The 27,738-nt window shown below is 40.3% G+C and overlaps 2 protein-coding genes across 7 annotated transcripts in view; both read right to left on the reverse strand.

Annotated features, from left to right (window-relative positions):
* The window catches only part of LOC111955910 (replication protein A 32 kDa subunit), a 29,410-nt gene extending 20,874 nt beyond the window's left edge, over positions 1-8,536 (reverse strand). Inside the window, exon 1 of the mRNA XM_070436354.1 lies at positions 8,258-8,536. The gene's annotated coding sequence lies outside the window, so the exon portion shown is untranslated. The remainder of the gene's footprint in view (positions 1-8,257) is intronic.
* On the reverse strand, positions 272-27,482 carry LOC111955911 (protein lin-28 homolog A-like). Of its 6 annotated transcripts, none has more exons than XM_023976287.2 (4): positions 25,478-25,810; positions 24,233-24,408; positions 18,568-18,746; positions 272-4,481 (listed from the first exon to the last, which is right to left on the reverse strand). In XM_023976287.2, exons 1-4 carry the CDS (start codon positions 25,506-25,508, stop codon positions 4,259-4,261), a joined length of 609 nt encoding a protein of 202 aa, XP_023832055.1. In that variant the 5' UTR covers positions 25,509-25,810; the 3' UTR covers positions 272-4,258. The 6 variants fall into 6 exon arrangements, with proteins under 6 accessions (XP_023832055.1, XP_023832056.1, XP_023832059.1 ...); XM_023976288.2 differs by lacking the exons at positions 272-4,481; positions 25,478-25,810 and adding exons at positions 9,547-14,599; positions 27,382-27,482; XM_023976291.2 differs by lacking the exons at positions 272-4,481; positions 25,478-25,810 and adding exons at positions 9,547-14,599; positions 26,556-26,833.
* Between the last annotated feature and the right edge of the window lie 256 nt (positions 27,483-27,738).

Below are 27,738 nucleotides of genomic sequence, written 5' to 3' on the forward strand. Positions count from 1 at the left end.
AAATATAGGCCTAGCATTGCATCACATTTAATTTTTAAAAWTTTAAATATAACCTTTATTTAACTAGGCAAGTCAGTTAAGAACACATTCTTATTTACAATGACGGCCTACCCTGGCCAAACCTGGACGATGCTGGACCAATTGTGCGCCGCCCTATGGGACTCCCAATCACAGCCGGATGTGATAGAGCCTGGATGTATCATGTTCAGTTTGTCACATGTTCAGTTTGTCAGGAACTGTAGCCTAAAAAGAGACAGCCTCACCAGCAGTGTATCATATTGACATTTGTTTATTAACAGGTGAGTCAATGATGCACATGTCAACACTACTATGCGTTGTTCGCAACTCAGTTGGCAATAAAGCTTGGTACATGATTTGTCAAAGTGAGCTATAGGCCTACTGTATCACATTCTGTGGTTGGTGATAACAGTCAACATAGCTACATTCTTTGGTCTAATAAACAGCAAAGCAGAGAAATCAAGTAACACACAATATCAGGCCTATTGTTTGTTTTGTGCTTCATTTATAACCCCTATACATTGAATACTGACATATAGGCCTAATTGAGATAGTGACCAGAAAGGATATATGGTATGAGGAAAATGGGTATTGGGTATTAATTTTGTGGGGAATGATTGTGAATATTTTAAACCATACTTTCAACTCATATGACAGAAACATATGCAAAAGCAAGCATGCATTTTTGTCCATAATACAGTGTATCAAAAGATCAGAGGTAGATTTTAAACAAAATTAAACAAATGCATTTCTGACAGTAAGTCCTGGTATTTTTCCAACAGCCTACAATGAATATGATTATATTTGACACTTTAGTATTTAAGTAGACCTAGTAGACGCCTTCAGAAACACAATAGAGATATCAGAGGTTTATTGAGGTTGCTTGAAGTTGTTAGGGTGTTTGCCTGTCCTGGTAAGTATAGATAAGGTGATTTGTTCAAGAGGCGCTGTTGTACCTACATACAGAGTAATATACCCCTCCTGCATTGAGTTCAGTATTATCATGTTATACAGAAATTCACCGGAGCTCAGTACCAGCACCTCAAATGTTCTACTGCTTGAGCTCCTGTTCCTCTTATAGAATATTAGCTCAAAAGTATTGTGGAGCTCCTGAACCTAAATATAAACAGTACCGGCACCCAACATGAGTACCGGCACCTATTTCAGTTCAAATTAAGCATAGACAATATCAATGCATATAATAATACCAACATGTCTAATGTATTGATGCAGACAATGTATAATCACAAAAAAAGAAGAACAGTCAACAGTAATTCAACAGCATTTCTATGTGAGGAAAACATTACATTGCAAACTGAAACAAAAAAATCATTCACACAAAAAATGGATAAACAAAACTAAGAAATCATTCAAAACAATCTCACAAAATTAATGGACAAATCGATCTTGATTTTTTTTTAACTCGGTCATTGTCCATTTTCAAAAACATCCTGAGGTAGACTTGTATAGATTCTTGACAAGGCATTTCTGTCTTGTTCTCATACAGTAAGAAATATTTTACAAAAAAACTCCCACCTACCCTAAATGAAATAAAAAGAATAGGCGCATTGTCTGGACTCTGGAAATGAAGGATTATGTTACAGCCTAAATACATGAAGTGACAAAATACTAGGCTCAAACGGGTATGACTGTGTGTGACATCAAGTGGCAAATGTCAACATAAGCTCTTGAAAGGACATCAACAAGGGCAGCCTCGACCAGAAATCGCCCCATGTCATTTCTAACACACCGGACCATTTTTTTTCTTGAACCCCCACACCCCGGACATTTTTTTCCCTAAAGGCCTCCATTATTAGCCAGATAATGATAAATTTGCGCCAAAAAAAAAGTTAGACAGGCCCACTTTTCCCGAAATGCCAGATGGTCAGTCCACCCCTGGTCATCAAAATGCTTTGTCTACAAAAGGGGCCCATTGTGTAGTCCCTATATGGAGAGGTGAGTCTACTCTACTCTAACTGCTGACTGACTACCATGCAAAGTAACAACGGAAATAAACAACATTATATTAATATCGTGACGAAGCTGAATATGTACAATAACCACAAAAAGCAGCGAGGTCGATGGTTTGCTGCTTCAGATTGGTTGTGTGCCACTTCTAGAGAGAGACCAGAGAAGTAACTTAGGGTGTCTAAGGAAATATCATGCTACTCTATTACCTATGCTGTCTTACAACTTGATCACCAATTAAGTCAGAAAAAGAGAGCAAAACTAGAATATAACATTCAATATAGCTAGCTGTACTACAGTAACGTCATAGCAACGTGTAAATAGTGCATTGCCCTTTTGGCAATCAATGTTCTGCATGGATTTTCCYGCAACCCAGCCTATAGGCTATAGGTACACACATAAAACACTTTACTACTCCTTCCAAAGTAGCTCCTCTTTAACATGAGGATTTCAGAGAAATGAAAGCCTGGCTGCAATCATAACAATCAATGAGCAATTAAATATCTTTAAGAAATACCCATACTCCTACACATGATTAGCGCAGAATATTGTTGCATTGGTTTAAGCACAATACACTACATGACCAAAAATATGTGGACACCTGKTCGTCGAACACKCCATTCTAAAATCATGGGCCATGGAAACCCTTTTCATGACGCTCCCGACGAACAGTTAATGTGCTGACGTTGCTTCCAGAGGCAGTTTGGAACTCGGTAGTAAGTGTTGCAACCGAGGACAGGTGATATTTACGCGCTACACGCTTCAGCCCTCATTGGTCCCGTTCTGTGAGCTTGTGTGGCCTACCACTTTGCAGCTGAGCCGTTGTTTCTCCTAGACGTTTCCACTTCACAATAACAGCACTTACATTTGACCCGGGGCAGCTCTAGCAGGGCAGAAYTTTGATGAACTGACTTGTTGGAAAGGTGGCATACTATGATGGTGCCACGTTGAAAGTCACTGAGCTCTTCAGTAAGGCCATTCTAGTGCTAATATTTGTCTATGGAGATTGCATGACTGTACTCAATTTTATACACCTGTCAGCAACGGGTGTGGCTGAAATAGCCGAATCCACTCATTTGAAAGTGTGTCCACATACTTTTGTATATATAATGTATATTATGAAGTCAACTGAAAATGAAGCCCATTGAAAGAGAAAGTAAAAAGTAAAGCATAATTGTTTGCTTAATACGGCCATGAATCTATCAAGAGGCTAGAACCAAAGCCGGTTGCTGTTTAAATAGAATTGAGCTACAAATTGTGATACTTTATCTATTAGAAAGGTAGGTAGAGAGTGACAATGAATAAATAATAAATATAAAAAAGATCATATATATATACATTTAAGTGGTGTAAAGTATTCCATCCACTCCTGTAAAAGAGGAGTAAATACTAAACCTATAACCATCTTATTCAACACTTGAGTCCCTTTATCATAGAACTCAATCATGAAAATATGTCCTTAAAGAAAAAAAATAACGCTCAGGTCCATCCAAGAAAGAACATGTAATACCTTTGGCTTTCTAAATAGTTTTCAAGTACAACGAGACAATGAGAAACAAGTAATGTATTTGGGCCGTGTATGAGAACACCCCTGATATGTAGAATATGTTAGAAAGCCATGTTTACATCCATAGTAAAAACTGTGGGACAGACAGACAGACAGACAGACAGACAGACATACAATCAACGCTATCCTCGCATTTAGCCTTGAGTCAAGGCTTTGTAACATGCAAGGGAGGGGGCCACATCCAACCACTCATGAGACAAATGAACAGGCTATGGCACTTATGACAAGCTGTATTGTACACAGTCCAATCGGCAACCATGGTGTACCAACATTCATACAGCAGAAAGGGTTAAAACATTCACTTGGCCGTAGAAATGCACAACGACTTATAATACCTGAAGATTTCAATAAGCAGAAAGACACACTCCTTTTTGTCCATGAAACAGTCTTAGAGTCAAGACACCTATATCTGTACATTCACATGTATGATTGTATTTCCTTTACCTTTTTCTAACAAAAGCTTTTTGGGAAACATGGTATACAGTGAGAGAGCAGAGCACTCACAATCGTCTCCAGGAAAATCCACATAGGCTACCTCTTATTTAGCTGCAACAGGGAAAATACAATTAAAACACTCAATCTCAACTATCACATCAATAAAAGTACACATTTCTTGCTGTTTGTGCGATAAATAAAGACAACCTGATGTAGTTCCAAAAGCAGCATTCCAATGAAACCTTTTGATTGGCTGAATCCCTGAATCGATCAATCATAGCTCTCCCTGTGGGGAAAGGGAGCATGGCTCTGCTCCTCTTTCTCGTCCCTCAGTGATGATGCTGTTCCCTGAGCGCCAGGGGAGGACTGCTGTGCTTTGATTGGACAGTTGGCCACCATGTGACTGATGCTCTGGCAAAAATGGCACTTCTTGGGCTGAGGAGGTAGCTGGCATTCTTTGGCATGGTGGTCAGGTCCTCCACAGTTGTAGCATCTAGAACAGAGTGGGAGAGGAGAACACACAAATACAATGATTTCAGACAGTTAACACATTCTTCCACCAGAGGGCAGTGTTCTTCCACATATAGTTTCAGATTCCTGAATTTCCTCAGATCTCATCTACACTGAACAAAAATATAAACGCAACATGCAACAATTTCAATGAACTGAGTTCAATGAACTGAGTTACAGTTCATAGAAGGAAATCAGTCAATTGAAATAAATTCATTAGGCCCTAATCTATGGATTTCACATGACTGGGCAGGGGCGCAGCCATGGGTGGGCCTGGGAGTGCATAGGCCCACCCACTGGAGAGCCTGGTCCACCCACTGGAGAGCCAGGTGCACCCACTGGAGAGCCAGGCTCAGCCAATCAGGATGATTTTTTCACCACAAAGGGGCTTTATTACAGACAGAAATACTCCTCAGCACCCCCTTCCCCCTCATCAGACAATCCCGCAGTTGAAGAACCTGGATGTCCTGGGCTTGGGTGGTTACTTGTGGTCTGCATTTGTGCCGGGTTGGATGTACTACCAAATTCTCTAAAACAACGTTGGAGGCGGCTTATGGTAGAGAAATTACCATTAAATTATCTGGCAACAGCTCTGTTGGACATTCCTGCAGTTAGCATGCCAATTGCACCCTCCCTCAAAACTTGAGACATCTGTGGCATTATATTGTGACAAAACAGCAGCCTTTTATTTTCCCCAGCACAAGGTGCACCTGTGTAATGGCCATGTTGTTTAATCAGCTTCTTGATATGCCACACCTGTCCGGTGGATAGATTATGTTGTCAAAGGAGAAAGGACCACTAACAGGGATATAAACACATTTGTGAAAAAAAATTGAGAAACATTCTTTTTGTGCCTCTGGAACATTTCTGGGATCTTTAATTTCAGCTCATGAAAAAATAGGACCAACACTTTACATGTTGCGTTTATATTTTTGTTCAGTATATTATAAGATTAAGTCAATCTTGAGAAAGTATCTGCGTTAATAGAATGACGGCCTCTTATGTATGCATCGTTTATTTACTGCAGGATTGTATGTGTGTGTGCGTGTGTAGGTGTATGCTTGCGTGTGATCATTTTAGGAGTTGTATAGTGCATTAAAACCAATGCCTTAATACATACATGTCACACAATCTTAAATCAGTAGATGTTGAGACTATAATGACAATGGGGAATTTTGTGATTGCATTAATTCCAATGCAGATGAAGCCCTGGAGCATCAGAACCTTCCCAAGCTTACTACCACTTCCCTCCGTCCTCTGCCCTTTTCCTCTGAGTACCAACCCCCTACCATACACAAACACACAGACCCTCTCCTAGGGAGCCGTTGGTTATTGATCAGTGTGGGCACCAGGGTGGGAGAGAAGAGCAGAGGGGGCTCTTTGTTTCAACACTGCACCCTGAGCTCTAACCCCTGACCCCTCTTTCTCTCTGGCTTTGCCTTCCCCCACCTCATTTACACAACACACCCACTGTTGCCATGGCAGCCATGACCTATGACCTCTCTCAGGGCACTTACATCTGGTATCAATTAAATGGATAGGATCCTTTTCCCTTTTCTGCATCCCCTATTCCCTCTTTACTTCTGAATCCCACTGTTATGATTGTGAGTCAGCGAGAGAGACAGAGACAGTGTTAGATACACTCACATCTATGTGGTGTTTGATGTCATATCAAATCAAATCAAGTTTATTTTATATAGCCCTTCGTACATCAGCTAATATCTCGAAGTGCTGTACAGACACCCAGCCTAAAACCCCAAACNCCCACCCGGCCATAGAGGGATAGGGTACCCACCCGGCCATAGAGGGATAGGGTACCCACCCGGCCATAGAGGGATAGGGTACCCACCCGGCCATATCACCATACAGCGCATGTTTACGGGTGACAATTAGCTATCTAGCATGCCCCGAACACCTGTGTGTACCAAAAGGCGGCCACGAGAAATGTTTGATCACTGAAAAATATTGTCGATGATAAAAACCAGTTAAAACAGTGTACATAAGTGTATATTTTGCATTTGTGAAATTATTTGATGTGATACTAAAAGTAACAAGCTTTATGTTTCTATACTGAACAAAAATACAAATGCAACAATTTCAAAGATTTTACTGAGTCACAGTTCATAAGGAAATCAGTATATTGAAATATTTTCATTAGGCCATAATCTATAGATTTCACATGACTGGACAGGGATGCAACCATGGGGAGCCAGGCCCAGCCAATCAGAATGAGTGTTTACCTCACAAAAGGATTCATTACAGACAGTAATACTCCTCTAAAACAACATTGGAGGCAGCTCATGGTAGAGAAATGAACATTACATTCTCTGGCAACAGCTCTGGTGGACATTCTTGCCGTCAGCATGCCAATTGCACACTCCCTAAACTTGAGACATCTGTGACATTGTGTTGTGTGGCAAAACTGCACATTTTAAAGTGGCCTATTGCTGTCCCCAGCACAAGGTGCATCTGTGTAATGATCATGCTGTTTAATCAGCTTCTTGTTATGCCACACCTGTCAGGTGAACGGATTGTCTTGACAAAGGATACATGCTCACTAAATGTAATGTAAACAAATTTGTGCACCAAAATTTAGCATAACAAGCTTTTTGTGTATATTGTACATTTCTGGGATCTTTTATTTCAGCTCATGGAACATCGGACCAACACTTTACATGTTGCGTTTATATTTTTGTTCAGTGTTGAACCGTATCGCAATTTAGGAATCAATTCACGTTTAGATTGAGTTTTTGGCTGCCTGAGCCAGTCTACCTCTGACGATATCATATAAAGTCCTTGGACTTTATTAGGCTCCAAAAGATTACATATTGGACTACCCGCAAGAGAGCAAATGTGAACACCTCAGAGGCCAAAGCATGCGACATGTAAACAAATCAACATTGCCCCCTCACAGATTTTACCTGTTATTTGCGCACTAACGCATTGCTGACAGCTACAGCATTTGAGGGGAAAGTTAGCTATGCCATTTCCTGACATGTCAGCCTACTGCACAAATATGTAAGAATAAATAAACTACTATCTTACTATCAAATAGTAAGTTCAGTGTAATTAGCTAAACTCGAGGAGAATTAGCTTGCTAGCTAACACGGAAGCGAAACTGTTTTTAGCTAGCTAGCAAGCAAAGGAAGAAAATGCTGGCTAAAAATACAATAATAGTTTGTTAGAATCATAACTACCGTTAGCTAGCTATATACATGTAAATTATATGTTGCTATGTTACCACAGGGGAATGTAGACAAGTTAGCTAGCTAGTTCAGTACCTTATCTCAGGGTTTCCCCAAACTCGGTCCTGGGTCCCCCGCCCGCTAGGTGCAGGTTTTTGCCCTAGCGTTACATTAAATAAATCAAAGATTGGTGATTTTTTTTATTTAACTAGGCAAGTCAGTTTAGAAAACAAATTATTATTTACAATGCCGGCCTGATGAGTTGGTTATTTTGAATCAGATGTGTAGTGATTGGGCAAAAACCAAAACGTGAACACGGGGGGGTTACCCGGCCTTACGTAAAGTAAACTACCTAACTAGTTAGCTTGTTCAAATCGTGGACACCTTTATTGTCCTTCTGCGCTAGCTTATTCTGGCTCCGCACAATTCGGCTAGCTAACGTAACGCAGTCCCACACACCTGCGCACACGACCAAGCACCATGTCGCACGGGCAGACAAAAGAGCTGGCTTCTTCTGAAGACGAGGAAAGGAAACAGAGTAGCTAACTATAAATCTAGCAAGCTACACATTTACCTGTTTTCGTCTTCCCTCAACGATTCATTTGTTGTTGACTTTCTCTGGCAGACAAGACAAGGTCCGTGCTGAATGATCGCAAACCTGCAGCTCAAGTACCCCGTCAACAGCGCGCGCCCGCTTGCACGCTCCCAAAACAACACAGCCAGGGTGCTCTACAGCAGCAGCCGTTGGAAATACTGCCCCCTTCCTTTCACTTTTTTGTTGTTGAGCCTTTTGTGCAAACCTCCAGCTAGCTGAAAGGGGAAATAAGTGTTCCCCCGTTCATTGCATAGCTTTAAATTAGTGGAGGCTGCTGAGGGGAGGACGGCTTATAATAATGACTGGAACGGAGCGCATTGAATGGATAAAAAACTGGAAACCATGTGTTTGATGTATTTGATGCCATTCCACTGATTCCGCTCCAACCGTTACCACGAGCCCGTCTTCCCCAATTAAGGTGCCACCAACTTCCTGTGTCAGACCATGCCCATTTATTCTTGCCCTGGCAACTCCCTCCCATATTCTACTGAAAAGCTTAATTACACCAGTAAAACGAGGATTAGGGTTAGGGGAGGGTTTGGCAGGGGTAAGGCTTCATTGTAAATTAAGAATTTGTTCTTAACTGACTTGCCTAGTTAAATTTAAAAAAGTTAAATCATTTGAATATTTATTCAAACATTTTGAATACAAATCTATGGCAAGAACTTTATTCTTAAGTTATCGTGACATTTCATGTTTGTAAAATTCTATTGTTTTTCCCGGCAACCCCCCTGAATGCCACATTTAGTTTGCGCCAAAGTGATGCCATGCAGGATGTAAGATTACATTTGACACAACACAGGCGACTAAGTCAATGATCTTGAATGAAATGACACACTGAAAGATACCTTTATCTCAACCATAATTTTATATATTAGGCAGTATCAATAAGAACTAGATTATGTATTATATCTTAATCAAAATGGTTTGCAGAAAATGTAACTCCCCTACCACAGTACCTGTTTGGAACATGCTCTTAAAGGGACAGCACCATGGACAGAKAGCACCATGATGTACAAGAAGAGACATGCACAATGTTGCAACAAAGTATTCATAAATCGGTTATTATAAACATTGTCTCTTGAAAAGTTGTTTTGTTACTTGGTAAAACAACTTTAAAGTCTCTAGGCACTAGACTACCAACCCATTAATCAAATATAGGCCCAGCATTGCATCACATGTTCAGTGTGTCAGAAACTGCAGCCTAAGTTAAAGAATAACAAAAAGATGATGTGACGTAGGGCTAAAAAGAGACCCACCATTGTGTATCATATTGATATATTTTTATTAACAGGCTAGTCAATGATGCATGTGTCAACACTACTATGTCTGGTTCGCAACTCAGTTTGTAATACAGCTTGGTACATGGTTTGTCAAAGTGAGCTATAGGCCTACTGTACCACATTCTGTGGTTGGTGATAACAGTCAACATAGCTACATTCTTTGGTCTAACAAACAGCAAAGCAGAGAAATCAAGTAACACACAATATGAGGCCTATTGTTTGTTTTGTGCGTCAATCAGTGCTTTCAGAAAGTATTCATACCCATTGACTTYTTCAAATTTTGAGTTACAGCCTGAATTCAAAATTGCTTAAATATTTAAAAAATTCTCACCCATCTACACACAATACCCCATAATGACAAAGTGAAAACATGGTTTTAGAATTTCTTTGCACATTTATCAATTACAGCTGTGATTCTTTCTGGTTAAGTCTCTTAAGAGCTTTGCACTCCTGGATTGTACAATATTTGAAAATTATCATTTGAAAAATTCTTCAAGCTCTGACAAATTGGTTGTTTTCATTGCTAGACAACCATTTTCGAGTCTTGCTATAGAATTTCAAGCCGATTTAAGTCCAAACTGTAACTAAGCCACTCAGGAACATTCAATGTTGTCTTGGTAAGCAATTCCAGTGTATATTTGGCCTTGTGTTTTAGATTATTATCCTGCTGAAAGATACATTTTCCTCCCAGTGTCTGTTGGAAAACAGACTGAACCAGGTTTTCCTCTAGGATTATGCCTGTGCTTAGCTCTAGTTTCTTTTTATCCCCKAAAAAACTCCCTAGTCATTGCAGATGATGATGTAGCCACCACCATGCTTAAAAATATTAAGAGTGGGACACAGTGATGTGTTGGATTTGCCCCAAACAAAATGCTTTTTATTCAGGACTAAAAGTTAATTTCTTTGCCACATTCTTTGCAGTTTTACTTTAGTGCCTTAATGCAAACAGGATGCATGTTTTGGAATATTTTTATTCTGTACAGGCTTCCTTCTTTTCACTCTGTCATTTAGGTTAGTATTGTGGAGTAACCACAATGTTGTTGATCCATCCTCAGTTTTCTCCTATCACAGCCGTTAAACGTTGTAACTCTTTTAAAGTCACCATTGGCCTCATGGTGAAATCCCTGAGCGGTTTCCTTCCTCTCCTGAAACTTAGTTAGGAAGGACGCCTGTATCTTTGTAGTGACTGAGTGTATTGATACGCCATCCAAAGTGTAATTAATAACTTCAGCATGCTCAAAAGGATATTCAATGTCTGTTTTTTTTTACCAATCTACCAATAGCAGCCATTCTTTGTGAGACATTAGAAAACCTTCCTGGTCTTTGTGTTTGAATCTGTGTTTGAAATTCACTGCGCAACTGAGGGACCTTACAGATAATTGTATGTGTTGGTTACAGAGATGAGGTAGTCATTCAAAAATAATGTTAAACACTATTATTGCACACAGAGTGAGTCCATGCACCTTGTTATGTGACTTGTTAAGCACATTTTTACTCCTGAACTGATTTATGCTTTCCATAAGAAAGGGTTTGAATACTCATTAACTCAATACATTTCAGCTTTTTCTAATTAAATTGTAAACATTTCTAAAAACATAATTCCACTTTGACAGTATGGGGTATTTTGTGTAGGCCAGTAATGCAAAATCTAAATTTAATCCACTGTAAATTCAGGCTGTAACACAAAATGCTGAAAAAGTAAACGGGTGTGAATACTTTCTGAAGGAACTGTGTATTACCTCTATGCATTGAATACTGACATATAGGCCTAATTGAGATAGTGACAAGAAAGAATAGATGAGGGAAAAGAGGTGGGTATTTATTTTGTGAGGAATGATTCAGAATTTCTTTAACKATACTTTCAACTCATATAAGAAAGAAACATATGCAAAAGCATAACTTACACAAACTCATTAGAATGTATCAAAAGATCAGTGGCAGATTTGTCACAAAATTTAACAAATGTGTTTCTGACAGTAAATACTGGTATTTTTCCCACAGCCTATGCTGAATATGTTTATATTTGATGCTTTGGTATTTAAGTAGGCCTAGTGTCACACGTCTGCAGAAACACAACAGAGATGTCAGAGGTTTAGTGAGGCTGCTTGAAGTTGTTAGGGCGTTTGCCTGTCCTGGTAAGTATAGATAAGGTGATTTGTTCAAGAGGCGCTGTTGTACCTACATACAGAGTAATATACCCCTCCTGCTTTGAGTTCAGTATTATCATGTTATACATACACACAATAACATCAATGCAGAGAATAGTTCAGAAATGTCTGTGATGTATTGGTGCAGACAATGCTTAATCACAGAAAATAAAAGCAGTAAACAATCATTCAACAGCATTTCTGTGGGAGGTAGAACACATCGCATTGCAAACTGAAACAAATAAAACATTCACATAAAATCTCACAACATTCATGGACAAATTCATCTTGATTAAAAAAAACTCTGTCATTGTCCATTTTCAAAAACATCCTGAGGTAGACTTGTATAGATTCTTGACAAGGCATTGCTGTCTTGTTCTCATATAGTAAGAACATTGTAATATAAAAAACACGACCCACTCTAAATAAAATAAAAAGATTAAACCCATTGTCTGGACTTTACAGCCTAAATAAATTAAGGGATAAAATACTAGGCTCAAACCCGTATGACTGTGTGACATCAAATGGCAAATGTCATTACCCATCAACACAAGATCTTGAAAGGTCATAGACAAGGTCATATATTTTTCTTGAACCCCCACAATGGCCCATTTATTCCCTCAAGGCGCCCATTATTAACCGGATAATGATAATTTTGCCCAAAAAACCCAAGTTAGATAGGCCCACTGGGCTAAAAATGGACCGGCCAGTCCAACCCTGGTCATCAAAATGCTTTGTCTACAAAGGCGCCCATTCTGTAGTTCCTACATGGAGAGGCGAGTCTKCTCTATTCTAACTACTGACTGACTACCATGCAAAGTAAACACGGGACTAAACAACATTATATTAATATTGTGACGAAGCTGTATATTTACAATAACAACTGAAAGTGGGGAGGTAGATGGTTTGGTGCTTCAGACTGGTCTTGTGCCACTTCCAGAGAGAGACCGGAGAAGTAACTTAGGGTGTCTAAGGAAATATCATTATTCTCTAATACCTACGCTGTCTTACAACTTGTTCACCAATTAAAATCAGAAAAAGAGAGCAAAACTAGGATATAACATTAAATATAGCTAGCTGTACTACTGTAACGTCATAGCAATGTGTAAATAGTGCATTGCCCTTTTGGCTCTTTTGGCAATCAATGTTCTGCATGGGTTTTCCGGCAACCCAGCCTATAGGCTATAGGTACACACATAATACACTTTACCCCTCCTTCCAAAGTAGCTCCTCTTTAAAGGGGTTTCCCTGAGTTCAACATGAGGATTTCAGAGAAACTAAACCCTAGCTACAATCATAAGGATCAATGAGTAATTAAGTATCTTTAAGAAATGCCCATACTCCTACACATGATTAGTGCAGAGTATTGTTGCAATGGTTTACGCACAACATATTACGAAGTCAACTGAAAATGAAGCCCCTAAATACGACCATGAAGCTCTAAAGAGCCTACAACCAAAGCCAGTTTCAGTTTAAACAGAAATGAGCTAGAAATTGTAATACTGGATCAATTAGAGGTTTAGAGAATTAAGACAATGAATAAATAATAAATATAAAAAAGATAACAATATCTTTATCCATTTAAGTGGTGTAAAGTATTCCAGCCACCTCTGTAAAAGAGGAATGAAGACTACACTTAGAACCATCTTATTCAACACTTGAGTCCCTTTATCATTGCACTCAATCATGAAAATATATCCTTGAAGAAAAAACACTCAGCTCCATCCAAGAAAGCACATTTTGTCTAAATAGTTTCCAAGTACAACGAGACAATGATAAACAGGTAATGTATTGGGCAGGGTATGAGAACACCCTTAATATGTAGAATATGTTAGAAAGCCATGTCTACAGCCATAGTAAAAGCTATGGGACAGACAGAAAGACACAGTCTGTCATACAATCAACGCTGGTCTAGCAATTAGCCTTGAGTCAAAGCTTTGTAAAATGCATGGGAGGAGGCAACATCCAACCACCCATGAGACAAATGGCCAGGCTATGGCACTTATGACAAGCTGTATTGTACACAGTCCTATCGGCAACCATGGTGTACCAACATTCATACAGCAGAAAGGGTTAAAACATTCACTTGGCTGAAGAAATACACAATGACTTATAATACCCAAAGAAGATTTCAATAAGCAGAAAGACACACTCCTTTTTGACCAAGAAACAATCTATTTCTGTACATTCACTTGGATGATTGTATTTTCTTGACCTTTTTCTAACAAAAGATTTGGGGGAAAACACTCACGATCATCTCCAGTAAAATCAACGTAGGCTAGCTCTGATTTAGCTGCAGCAGGGAAAATAAAATGATCAGTGCACATAGGTACAGTGGTAAAAACTGACAATACAAGGCTTATTGCAGTTTGTAAACACAGTGAGTTTTGATTGTTTCAGTGTGAAGCTAAGACACTTCTTTATCTAATGCAGAAAGAATACCTTCATAGACAAAAAAAGGAATTACTTAAAAGTATTTGAGTTGCAAAGAAGGTGGATAGATGTGTCTCTCTGTGCATTAAAACACAGAGCTAACTCTCAATCTCAACTATCGCATCAATAAAAGTACAATTTTCTTGCTGTTCGTTCGATAAATAAAGACAGCCTGATGTAGTTCCAACAGCAGCATTACAATGAAACCTTGTGATTGGCTGAATCCTTGAATGGATCAATCAGAGCTCTCCCTGGGGAGTAAGGGGGCGTGGCTCTGCTCCTCTTTCTCATCCCTCAATGATGATGCTATTCCCTGAGAGCCAGGGGAGGACTGCTGTGCTTTGATTGGACAGCTGGCCACCATGTGGCTGATGCTCTGGCAGCAATGGCACTTCTTGGGCTGAGGAGGTAGCTGGCATTCTTTGGCATGGTGTTCAGGTCCTCCACAGTTGTAGCATCTAGAACACAATGGGAGAAGGGGACTCGCACTAATACAATGATTTCAGACAGTTAACACCTTCTTCCACCAGAGGGCAGTGTTCTCCCACATATAGTTTCAGATTCTTGAATTTCCTCAGATCTCATCTATGATAAGATTAAGTAAATCTTGAGAAAGTATCAGCATTATTAGTATGACTGCCTCTTATGTATGCACAGTTTATTTACTGCATACATTTGTATGATCATTTTAGGAGGTGTATAGTGCATTAAAACCAATGCCTCAACACATACATTTCACACAATCTCAAATCAGTAGATGTTGTGAGTATAGTAACAATGGGGAATTTTGTGATTGCATTAACTCCAACGCAGAGGGAGCATCAGAGCCTCCCCAAGCTTACTACCACTTCCRTCCTTCTTCTGTCCTCTGCCCTTTGCATCCCAACCCCCTACCATACACCCATACACACACCCTCTCCTCTCCTAGGATGCCGTTGATTATTGATCAGTGTGGGCACCAGGGTGGGAGAGGAGAGCAGAGGGGGCTCTTTGTTTCAATACTGCACCCTGACCTCTAACCCCTGACCCCTAGCCTTTTCTCTCTGGATCTGCCTTTCTCCCAACTAATTTACACAACACACCCCACTGTTGCCATGGCTGCCATGACCTATGACCTCTCTCAGGGCACCTACATCTGGTATCAATTAAATGGATCCTTTTCCCTTTTCTGCATCCCCTATTCCCACTTTCATGTTTGGGAGTCAGTGAGTTTAAATGGATAGGATCCTTTTCCCTTTTTACTTCTGCATCCCACTGTTATGTTTGTGAGTCGGCGAGAGAGACAGAGACAGTGTTAGATAAACTCACATCTATGTGGTGTTTGAGGTCATAAGACTCATGTCATGACGTTGGTCAATAGGCTAATAAAAAGCATAGCTGGAGCACACCCAGAGAAAAGTAGGTGGGTGCTGACTAACGGCGAATGAACTGCAAGCTATACAAATAAATAAAGAGAGTCGCACAGTCTATAAATAAATATATATATATGTATATATATATATACACACTACCATTCAAAAGTTTTGGGTCACTTAGGAATGTCATTGTTTTTGAAAGAAAAGCACATATTTTGTCCATTAAAATAACATAAAATTGATCAGAAATACCATGTAGACATTGTTAATATTGTAAATGACTATTGTAACTGGAAACGGCTGATTTATTATGGAATATCTACATAGGCGTACAGAGGCCCATTATCAGCAACCATCACTCTTGTGTTCCAATGGTACGTTGTGTTAGCTAATCCAAGTTTAGCATTTTAAAAAGCCAATTGATCATTAGAAAACCTTTTTGCAATTATGTTAGCACAGTTGAAACTGTTGTTCTGATTAAAGAAGCAATAAAACTGCCCTTCTTTAGACTAGTTGAGTATCTGGAGCATCAGCATTTGTGGGTTCGATTACAGGCTTAAAATGGCTAGAAATAAATAACTTTCTTTTGAAACGCGTCAGTCTATTCTTGTTCTGAGAAATGAAGGCTATGAGAAATTGCCAAGAAACTCAAGATCTGACTCAACGCTGTGTACTACTCCCTTCACAGAACAGCGCAAACGGTCTCTAACCAGAATAGAAAGAGGAGTGGGAGGCCCCGGTGCACAACTGAGCATGAGGACAAGTACATTAGAGTGTCTAGTTTGAGAAACAAACGCCTCACAAGTCRTCAACTGGCAGCTTTATTAAATAGTACCCGCAAAACACCAGTCTCAACGTCAACGGTGAAGAAGCGACTCCGGGATGCTGGCCTTCTAGGCAGAGTTCCTCTGTCCAGTGTCTGTGTTCTTTTGCTCATCTTAATCTTTTKTTTTTCTTGGCAACTCTGCACAAGAATAGAACAAGAATAGACTGACGAGTTTCAGAAGAAAGTTATTTGTTTCTAGCCATTTTGAGCCTCTAATCGAACCCACAAATGCTGATGCTCCAGATACTCAACTAGACTAAAGAAGGCCAGTTTTATTGCTTCTTTATGTTTGAGCTCCTTATTGATTTAACGGTTAACCCATAAGAGTCTAAGCCTTGTCTAAGCCAAGGAATTGGGGGGGGGGGGGTTCTACTAAGCTATATGGAATTGTTTTAAAGAAAGTCATACCAAGGATCATTTTGCTAGTTGATATTGAATTTTAAGACCCCTTTGATGAAAACATATTTTTGTCCTGCTATTTGCCCATACACTCATTGAATAACAGATTTCCTACATGGAACAACAGATAGTCCCCCCAAAAAATCTAAAGGAAGTTTGTTCTGAAGTGTCTGTCCTATATCTGATAGATGAAAGATCAGGAACCTTTTTTTTATACATGTATTTAACCCCATATTTTTGGCACTAAACAGTCTCCATAAATACTTCCATTCATTTTTTCAACTGGTACCTGGGGACCTTCAGACCAGTCGTGTGAGGCCTGTGGCATCCTAGAGCAAAACAACCCACATGTATGTGTTCATGTTCCAGTCTCACCTTTCCACAGAGGGGTCATATTAGTGTGTAGCCCAAACTGTTCAGAAGCTAAAGACAGAAGTTGGCAAATCGACTGTACCGACTTCAGACGAGTCCCAAGACGCCATCATGTTCGTGAGATTCTCATCTTTCCATGGAGGGGTCATAATAGTTTGTAGGCCAAACCGTTCGGACGCTATAGACGATTTTGTGAGAAGAACGGTTTTCGGGATGTCTCATGGTCTGACAAACACCACTCTAGCTCTCTCACCTTTCACCGCAGATGTGGAAGTGCGACATAGGCGGATGTGGTGGATTGAGATGCATCCAATGCAAAAAAACAGATATCTCTAGTTTAAACTAACGGATTTCTATAGGGATTTATTTATTATACTAATTGAATTTTCACGGGGACCCTGACATCGACCTTAGGGGCTTTTAATAAGCCTACATGTCCCAATTTATTTTTACTACAATTTGCATTTGTCCTTGACACTTAGCCACAACCACAATGATGTTTACAGCATTTACAGAGGAAATAAATAAAGGTAGGCTAAATCCAACGATGTAAAGGAACAATACAAATGTAGGGAAGGGAACGATCACTAAATTGGTAATTAAGTATAGGCCAGAGGAGGCCGGTGGAATCAATGGAACTGAGTCAAACATGTCATTTCCGTTTGTTTGATGTGTTTGATACCGTTCCATTCATTCCATTCCAGCCATTACAATGAGCCGGTCCTCCAATAGCTCCTCCCACCAGCCTCCACTGATAAGCTATACATGATTATTACTTACCATCCCTACTGATTGTGACTAATAATAACTTAGGCTTTAGCCTACTAATTGAAGGAAAAAGGAAAAGTCTGGGCAATACTGTCTGATTAAACCGTTCTAGAGAGGACAAAGGTTACATTTTGTGTGACTCTTTGCCTTTTTATTTAATTTTTCTACTTGGAACAGGCAGGTAAGCTTGACCTTACTCATGGTTTACTCACATGTAAAGGTGGTGGAATTATTTGTCAGAATCTGTAGACACACCTCCGCCAGATTTATTTTATCTCCACCCCAAACGCGTACCTCGCTGGCGTTGGTATTTCCCCCATGCTTAAATTTAAGGTCAGAATATGAGTAGAGAGAAAAATGCATAAAAAGGGAATAAAGTTGTGTTTATGCTGGCGTAACTAGGTCCTGAATTCCCACCAAAGAGGATAAATAAATCTGTTTGATGTCAGACCATTGTGGCTAAAACGGTAAACTTGCCAACTTTCATGATGATGACACCAGATATTTTCAACACCCTCAAATTATTTGTTAACAACCATGCCACAGATAAACTTGTTGTTAATATTGCAGCGATCTTCATAGTTAATACTATAAGCAGAGTGTTACAGTGTTTCCATATCATGGAATTATTTTGAGTAAGTGGGGATGTTAAGTGATGCATGGTTAGGCTATGTGCCATTTAAAGATATTGATTGAACTGTCTCACCTGTCCCCCTTGGAGCGTCGTTTCTGTTGTCCCTTAGGTGTCTTCTCACAGCCCACACACTGTGCTCCCCCTGGCCCCGTCACCGTGACAGACTCTAGGCCTTTAGACGACTTCTTGAAGGTAAACTCCACCGCCTCGCCCTCCTTCAGGCTGCGGAAGCCCTCCATGTGCAGCTTGCTCTGTGTAGAGGAGAGGGAGAATGAGTGTGGTCCGCGGAATAGTTTAGAACAGCATGAGAACTGTTCTAGGTGAGGGTAGAGCGGAAGCTTTACCCTGTGAGGGAATGGGGAATGAGTAGTCAGAGTTGGAGAAAGGTTATTTGGTCAGGGAACTGTTGAGAAGATATGAAAATGGTTCTAAGCCTGTGAAGAACTGTGGAAAACAGTTCTAAGGCCAGATATGATGCTCTTCCTGTGTCTACAAGGGCACATTTGTTCCCCAGCCCAATTCCCAGCCTGGTCAGGAAGCAGAGACAAAAAGACTTGAAATGAATTTTACTCTGCCATTGTTTGTGCATATAGCTGGTCCCCTTCACATGTTGTCTTCTGGTGTGCTTACAGCTAAGAGCTGTTCCTTAATTGGGATCCTACATGCATACATTAACGTTCTGCATAGGTTTTAATACATCAATGGAAACATCCAGGCACTCTCGCGCTCTCTCAGGGGCCAACCCCCTCAGCCAATCCAGATTCCAGTCCCATTGACAGCCCTATTAAAACAACAATAACTGCTTGCTCACTACACCCTTCCCACTTCAGAATGTGTGTGTGTTTGTGTGTGTGTCTGCGTGGACAACGTTACCCCCTCCCCCAAGCTAGTCACAGCATTCCAAGCTCCAACCTCCCCCTCCCCTTCCTCTCCACCACCACACAGAACAGCCAATAGACTCTCCAAAAGAACTTAATCTGGTCAATTCCCAGACTGACCACTGCTAAGGATGTTGGGAAAAGAAGGGAGGAGGGGAAAGGTGTGCATTCTTGGGATAGCTGCCCAAAAGGCACATAAATAATGGTTTCAAGAATGTATGTGTCCACCTTGAGAAAAACATTTCCTTGCCATTGTCAACCTTAGTCCAGGGGCTCTGGAAAAAGAAGCTTGGATTTCGTGGCCACCTAGTTCTATCGTCCTCATGTGCTTTGTCAAGCTGCCTGAACAGCGGTAGGTGTGACATTAATTTGATACCATTGAGCTCAAGGTGAAGAATCATGCCTTGTTCAAGACCTTCCAGAGACACAGAAAGTAACCCTGATCTGTTTCCCCAACCTGGTTCGTATTATTCTTTACGCACATGTTTTTCAGCGGCAGGGACTGGGAGACTAGTCAGGTTTGAGGCAAAGATGAACGAAGCAAAGTACAGAGAGATCCTTGATGAAAACCTGCTCCAGAGCGCTCAGGACCTCAGACTAGGGCAAAGTTTCACCTTCCAACAGGACAACGACCCTAAGAACACAGCCAAGACAACGCGGGAGTGGCTTCGCGACAAGTCTCTGAATGTCCTTGAGTGGCCCAGCCAGAGCCCGGACTTGAACCCGTTGGAACATCTCTGGAGAGACCTGAAAATAGCTGTGCAACAATGCTCCCCATCCAACCTGACAGAGCTTGATAGGATCTGCAGAGAAGAATGGGAGAATCTCCCCAAATACAGGTGTGCCAAGATTGTATCGCCATAGCCAAGAAGACTCAAGGCTGTAATCTCTGCCAAAGGTGCTTCAACAAAGTACTGAGGAAAGGGTCTGAAAATACAATTTCATAAATTTTAGAATGGCTGTAAACTAACAAAATGTGAAAAAAGTCAAGGAGTCTGAATACTTTCCGAAGGCACTGTATATCCGAGACACTCTTTTTAGTATGATATGTTAAATTTCATCTGGTATATATTAATTTGTGGATGTCCATCAGCCATTTCGTATGACATGTTACGAATTACAATTCGTATGATATATTACGAATTTGCAAAATGTGCAATATTTTATGATTTTCCAAAAGTACAACATTTTAAGAATTTACTAAATGTATGATATGCTAAGAAGTCCAATTTGTTGTGGCTAATGTTAGCTAGTTGGCTAACGTTAGCTGGATTAGAGGATAAGGTTAGGAGTTAGGTTAAAGGGTTAAGGTTAAGGGAAGGAATAACTCAAAGAGTTAAGGTTAGGGTTAGGGGAAGGGTTAGCTAACATGCTAAGTAGTTGCAATGTAGCTAAAAAGTAGTAAGTAGTTGAAAAGTTGCTAATTAGCTAAAATGCTAAGGTTGTCCATGATGAAATTTCGAACACGCAACCTTTGGGTTGCTAGACGTTGGGGCGTATAACCTTAAACCCTAACCTAGCTAACGTTAGCCAGCTTGCAAATGTTAGCGTTAGCCACAACAAATTGGAATTCATGACGTATCATACATTTTGCAAATTCGTAAGGTATTGTATGTTTTGCACATTCATAACATAGCATATGAATTGTATGCTGGACATCCACAAATGAATACATAACATATCATACTAAATGGATTGTCTCGGATTTACATAAAGAATCATATTTAATGCTCTGTTTTTGCCTTAATTAACATTCTGCCTTCTGTAACCATACCAAAAGTAACATATTATCCAAATTTGAGTGTCCCGAATTTACATTTACTATGTTACGTCTATTCTATGATACTGGGCTGGTTTCCCAGATTATACTATACTCATAGATTTTTTTTTAAAGCCAATCTTAAAATGTTGTGGAGCAGAATTTTATGATGATGGTGAGAGGGCTGTGATGTGGAGGGTCCGTTTATGGCCCTTGCATAGCATCAGTCTTAACCCAGACTGTGAGGTCTCTTCTGGGGGGTTTGAAGTGATAATGGTGGGAAAGGAATCCAGGTCATGATGGCCTGACAATCTTCAGCATTCCTTCCCCGTCAGGAGGTGAACGGGCCGGAACTATCCCTGACCCCCCTGACCTCTCCTCCTTCAATCACCCCCACCCCAACTCTCCCTCCCTTGACTGCTTTCTTGTGAATGAACACAGCTCTCAAGCGCTCTCTTTCTCTTTCCGTTTCTGTCAATCTCATTCTCTCTCACACACAAATACACAATATTATCCACACACCCACACACTCATAATAACCCAACACACACACACACACACACACACACACACACACACACACACACACACACACACCACACACACACACACACACACACACACACACACACACACACACACACACCAACACACACACACACCACACACACACACACACACACACACACACACACACACACACACACACACACACACCCCACCACCCACTCTTCATTCACAGATAGTACAAGTTCACAGTACAAGATCACAGCCAGCAGGATTTCCTCTCTGTTACATTGACAACAGCAGTCATTGTCCAGCAGTGCCTACAGGCCCCTATAAGGGCAGAGATGGATTAGGAGCAGGGTAATGTGGGAGTTTGAGATTTTTTTTATAGGTGAATCACTAATTTTCTTCCTTTCGATTAAGCAATTTACGGTAACATGTAGCAGAGAAATTTGAGGTTAGGACTTTGGTCCCCCCCTGTTTTACAGAGGGCGGAGGACTGGGGGTGGATGGCTGGGGAGGGTGGATGGGTTGGGGCTACGGGCAGAGGGGCTGGGTGGGAGTCAGGGTATGGCTAGTCTGGGGTGGGTGGGCTGCCACATGAGATGCCAACTCCCCTGATGTTTGAAGGACTTTATAACAGGAAGCAGGGTCCGATGGGGACCGAGAGGAATGAGCCTTGTTATCTCTGCTTAGACTAACCCCTGTCTCTCTGTCTACTCTTTTTTAAGTCCAATTGATAATATTAGCACTTTCGTACCAAATCCCTATTGTAAATCAATCTCCCCTGTTTAGCATATTTTAAATGTTATGCCCAAACTCTACTTTGAAGTCCCTCAGACCTCTACCTTAACTCAGGAAGGACGGTGGAGAAGACAGCCTCGGACATTATGGTACTCATAACTCTCTCTCTCTACCACACCTGTTGTCTCTAACTGAATGATCAGCTATGAAAAGCCAACTAACATTTACTCCTGAGGTGCTGACCTGTTGCACCCTCTACAAAAACTGTGATTATTATTATTTGACCCTGCTGGTCATCTATGAACGTTTGAACATCTTGGCCATGTACTGTTATAATCTCCACCCAGCACAGTCAGAAGAGGACTGGCCACCCCTCAGAGCCTGGTTCCTCTCTAGGTTTCTTCCTAGGTTCCTGCCTTTCTAGGGAGTTTTTCCTAGCTACCGTGCTTCTACTTCTGCATTGCTTGGTGTTTGGGGTTTTAGGCTGGGTTTCTGTATAGCACTTTGTGACATCGGCTGATGTAAAAAGGTCTTTATAAATACATTTGATTGATTGATTGATTCTCGGGCATGTTGATAATCTCCAGGTTAATTTGACAAAACAATCCTGGAGTCATTAGGCTGTCTTTTAGGATGCTTAGCGTTCCATTCCATTTGAAACAAACTAGATTTCCCCTCCGCTTTTACTAACTTGGTTTTACATGACTCCTAATTACGACATTTTACATAACACTTATTCCCCAACATTTATTGTCATTCGTTATCTGCCTTTGTAAAACTTTAAAAGATTGTGAGGTAAAAATGTGCCAATTTATTTTTAATATTGAACCCATCCTTTTGTATTTCAAAACCAATATTCACATTCAATTCGTTTCATTTTCTGGTCGGTTTATTAAAACACCAAATACAAACAATCTATTACTAAGAAAATGTTATATTTTTGTCTGTAAATGTTTCATTCATTAGCTAGTTTTAGGGCAATATGATAATCAATTTCCCTAAAGGCTACCATTACCCTGCTTGCAACACCAAATCAGAAGCCTAATCAGATGTAACAACTGATCAATTAACCAAGCACTTTTGTTCTTGGCTGGCTTATATCTTACTTTAGAGAGGTTATTTTACATGTCACTTCTTGACAACAACATGAACTTTCTCATGCAAGCTACAAAGATGATGGGCCTCTGATTCCAGTTATAGCATTGATGGCATATCATCTGAACATAAAATAAACAAAATCTTGTTTTTAGTTTTAAAGCTTCTTGACTTRATTTATTATGCTTGTTTCGATTTGGTAATATTAGCTACATAATACGTTTTAACTGAGTAATAAACTAATGTAGGCCTAATAAGAGGTTTTCAGCCTGTAAGAATAACATTAAACACCACATGCACTGCTGAGAAATAGGGCTACCTATTTTAGTAAATTCTAAAACGAGAATCAGTTGACAATTTCAAGACAATGTTGTCAAATGTTTAAAAGAGATACAAATTCCTATTGCCTCTTGCCCAACATATAAGCTATGAAAACATACAAACTATAAATTCGTTTTGAATGAGTGCAGCAAAGTGGTTTTCAAGCACTATAAACAATGATTGATAGGCCTATATAATTGCATGATCGATCAATTCAAATGCCTAAAAACGCAAGATCAAGGCAGGTAAATAATAATGTCCTACCTTAACGAAAACATCACAAAAGTGGGATATTTACATTGTTGATAAATAAGACATGCACTCGCACAAAAACGCGCCAATAGAACCATTCGGACCTGTTTGGAGCTCGAGACAGGCCTTGACGAACATCAACACCACACTCTTCGAGTCCTAGTCCCACAGCAGACCTCACCTGATGAACGAATACATCGACAGTCTCCTCGAGCGGAGTCCCATCTCGGTTGGTCATCGACAGGAACCCGAAACCCATCCGGACGTTGAACCATTTACACACGCCGCTGCCACGAGACGAACCCAGATCCTCCTCTGAGCCCGTGGCTTCTTCCTCTTCGGTCTTTGCACAGCCCCCTTTCGAGATAAAATAATGTCACTCAGTCAGTTTAGAAAATATAGATGTTTGAAATATGGCATGTCTTGTCAACAATTGTGACAGGAAAACGAGTTGGGGAGGCTCTTACTCGGATGTTTTTCAGCGTCAGTTCTTTGGTTCGACATGAAGAAGGCATTTAATGGGTTGCGTAATGGTAAAGAGCTCGAGAGCAGCAAGCTAGGAACACATGGGTGTAAACAATGTTGCTATTCGAAACAATGTCGATATGTTATCCATAGGAATACACTTTTTTTAAGCTAGTATATTAGACGGACTCTTTTTCAAGTTGTTTTGAAATGGAAACAATAAGCTAATGGTGATAATAATAATAGGTCTAATCATACTAGCCTAATTATACATAACAATACGATAATAATGATGCATTCTTATAAATAATAATATGCGTAATAAATATAAGCTAATCGAAATAATATCGTCAAAATGAATCATTTGAATAAATATACACGTTTTAAATGTATCTACCATTATAATAGTATAGCTTCTAACTTGATTATAATAGTATAGCTTCTAACTTGATTYTAATAGTATAGCTTCTAACTTGATTATAATAGTATAGCTTCTAACTTGATTATAATAGTATAGCTTCTAACTTGATTATAATAGTATAGCTTCTAACTTGATTATAATAGTATAGCTTCTAACTTGATTTACACGATACATGCCTAAATAATTCCCAAGCACGTAAGAGATTGACTCTGATAATGTAGCCTAATAAAAGTTTGCATTTTCTTCCCATGAGGAGCAACGAGTTCCGAGAACACAATATCTTTGAATATTTGAAGAAAAAGATATAGAAAATATTAAACTTGAAGATTCAGTTACCAATGAAAAGTATAAAGCAAAATGCATCACCTATAGTCATAATTTATCCCAAAATGTCAACGCAAGCACTGAAAACCATTCTTCCATGAAAAGAGATTGTAGCTCCCAAATCGAAGAATAAATCATTACAACAACATTCTCAGGCAAAAGTGTGCTGTTGCTTTCGGAAAATGTTCCTAATCTAAACACTAATGACCGATCTACCTGTAAACTGCTGTCCGGAAAAAGAGACCATCCCTTTCCCGGGTATATTTTAATCCAGGGTTACCGTGTCCTCCTCTCCCCAGTCCCCCCTGTCCACCTTCAACCCTCCTCCACTCTACACAATAACACTTTCCCGAATACAGTTTAACAAAGGCGCAGAAGAGGACCAGAACAGCAACGGGAACAAACAAAGAGGGTTGGAGATACTTTCGCCCTGACAGCCAGTGGTGTAAAACTGCTGGGAAGCATTTCTCTAAAGAATCCCCAAATCTGAAAGACAATACAAGGAAACCCAACCCGCCCTCTTTTTGTCTCTTCTCATAAAGAGATCTTTCCATCGAATCCCCCAATAGATCTTCGAAGAACCTGTGGAACCATTGCCTGTACCTTCTGCCATGGTTTGGGGGGTTCCTGGGCCTCCTACAACTCCAGAAGAATCAGGCAATAAACTCTGGTTGCATCGTCAACATCCGTGCACGTTTTTCGGTAATCCCTCTTTGGAAAATAGTGTATTTTCCTTCTCCTGGTCTCTTGCACAATATGGAAGGGAGCCCACTCTGACCCTCCTATACCTCTAATATTAACCCCCACCTTTTCGATCCAGACCACCACGTGATGCTCAATTGCAATTTTCTGGCTGATAAATTAGACATTCCACGGTGATAGGGCCCAAATTCGCCAAGCGACCAATCAGCGGTGAGGACCACCTAGATGTTAGCAGCGGGGCCTTGGGGGACTCACACCCCGTGCGACCCCCTCCACTTCCGGGACAGGAGAGAGCACAACCCCCACAGTGCCTGGAGCATTTGAATATGCGGATAGTCAGTCACTCAGGTGCATGGTTTCACGGAAACCATTCAAATGAAACCTTGCCCTTCCACATTCCACACCATCATGTTTGATGTTAAAACCAAGGACATCTAAATTCAGCAGCATAAATCAACCTATAGCTGTGTTCTGTTTGTTGCATTCACACATGAACACACTAAAAAAWTCACATTAAAATACACCTATAAACCAAAGAATAGGTTAATATCAGGAAAATAAATGTAGCAGTGAGCAGGAAAAAATAGAAGACCTTATTTAAAGTAGCTGATCTTGTAGAAATATCCAGGATAGGCAGGCTACATGCATTCCCCTTTGCCATTTCGTTTGAAACAATTTTGAGCTAACATATTTTGCTACTGTCATACGTGTTTAGGATTACTATCGACTACACGCTGTAAACAAAGGAAATAAATAAACACCTATCTCTTGAGATACTAGTTCGACACAACCCTCCCGTGAATGTTGCTCTTATAATTCACCATAACTTGCTTGTTATTTGTGTTGTAGCTTGGGGGTGCACGGTCTGTGAAAGGCGGTGAAATAGGTTGGCTTCCCTCAGAATCGCTGACGGATACAGATAATGAATGTGAACGTAAACAGAGGGGTTGTGTTGCCTTGTGTGAGAGGGGGAGGGCCTGTCCTCATAGGCTACGGCACATTATTACTGGTGCGTTGTTGTAACTTTGTAGTACCCTCTCAATATTGGTAAGTTTAAATGGAAAATAAAACCAGATAGAATAACCTTGAAAGAAATCCAAAAAGTTGAGTGAAGTGTCACTACTACAAATCTGACTATTTCTCACCATCTCAATTGCGATTGGGAGGATGAAAAGACAATCTAGAAAAATAAGACGTTTACAGGCTACCAATGCAATCCCAATCAATGAGACAATTCCCCCTGGTAGACACTGCAGACTAAACGTGAGGTAACAATAGGATAAAAGGCGGGTAACAGAACAAGTAATCATGTGTAAAACACACCAAGTCACACACACACACAAAATAGTCCTACTTCATATTGCCCATATATTTGGCATATATTTCAGGTTAACAAAGGAATAAAATGGTCAACTCACCACAATTGGGATCTTTTGGACACATTTTAGAAAGTCATTCTTGGTGAGCTCTTCAAAAGCAAGGCTATATGTACAACCTGTCAGTCCCTTCACCGACTTGACACCGGTATTTATGGCCTCTGAAACCCAAAAGTTCAGGATCCCTGCTGAAGCATTTGAATAATTAGCGACAATGAGTCACCTTTACCGGATCTGTGCTCTAACTCAGCCATCAACGCTTTTCAWTGGCAGCTGTCATGACATTGACAATGCAGGTGTCATCCGGCTTTTCTCTAAGCACTGAGTACACCACATGAACTCAATAGGCTACAATACTTCATTTGATACAAGTCAATTACAATGTCGGATAATTAAAAT

The sequence above is a fragment of the Salvelinus sp. IW2-2015 genome, linkage group LG31, assembly GCF_002910315.2.
Source record: "Salvelinus sp. IW2-2015 linkage group LG31, ASM291031v2, whole genome shotgun sequence".
Lineage (NCBI taxonomy): Eukaryota > Metazoa > Chordata > Actinopteri > Salmoniformes > Salmonidae > Salvelinus > Salvelinus sp. IW2-2015.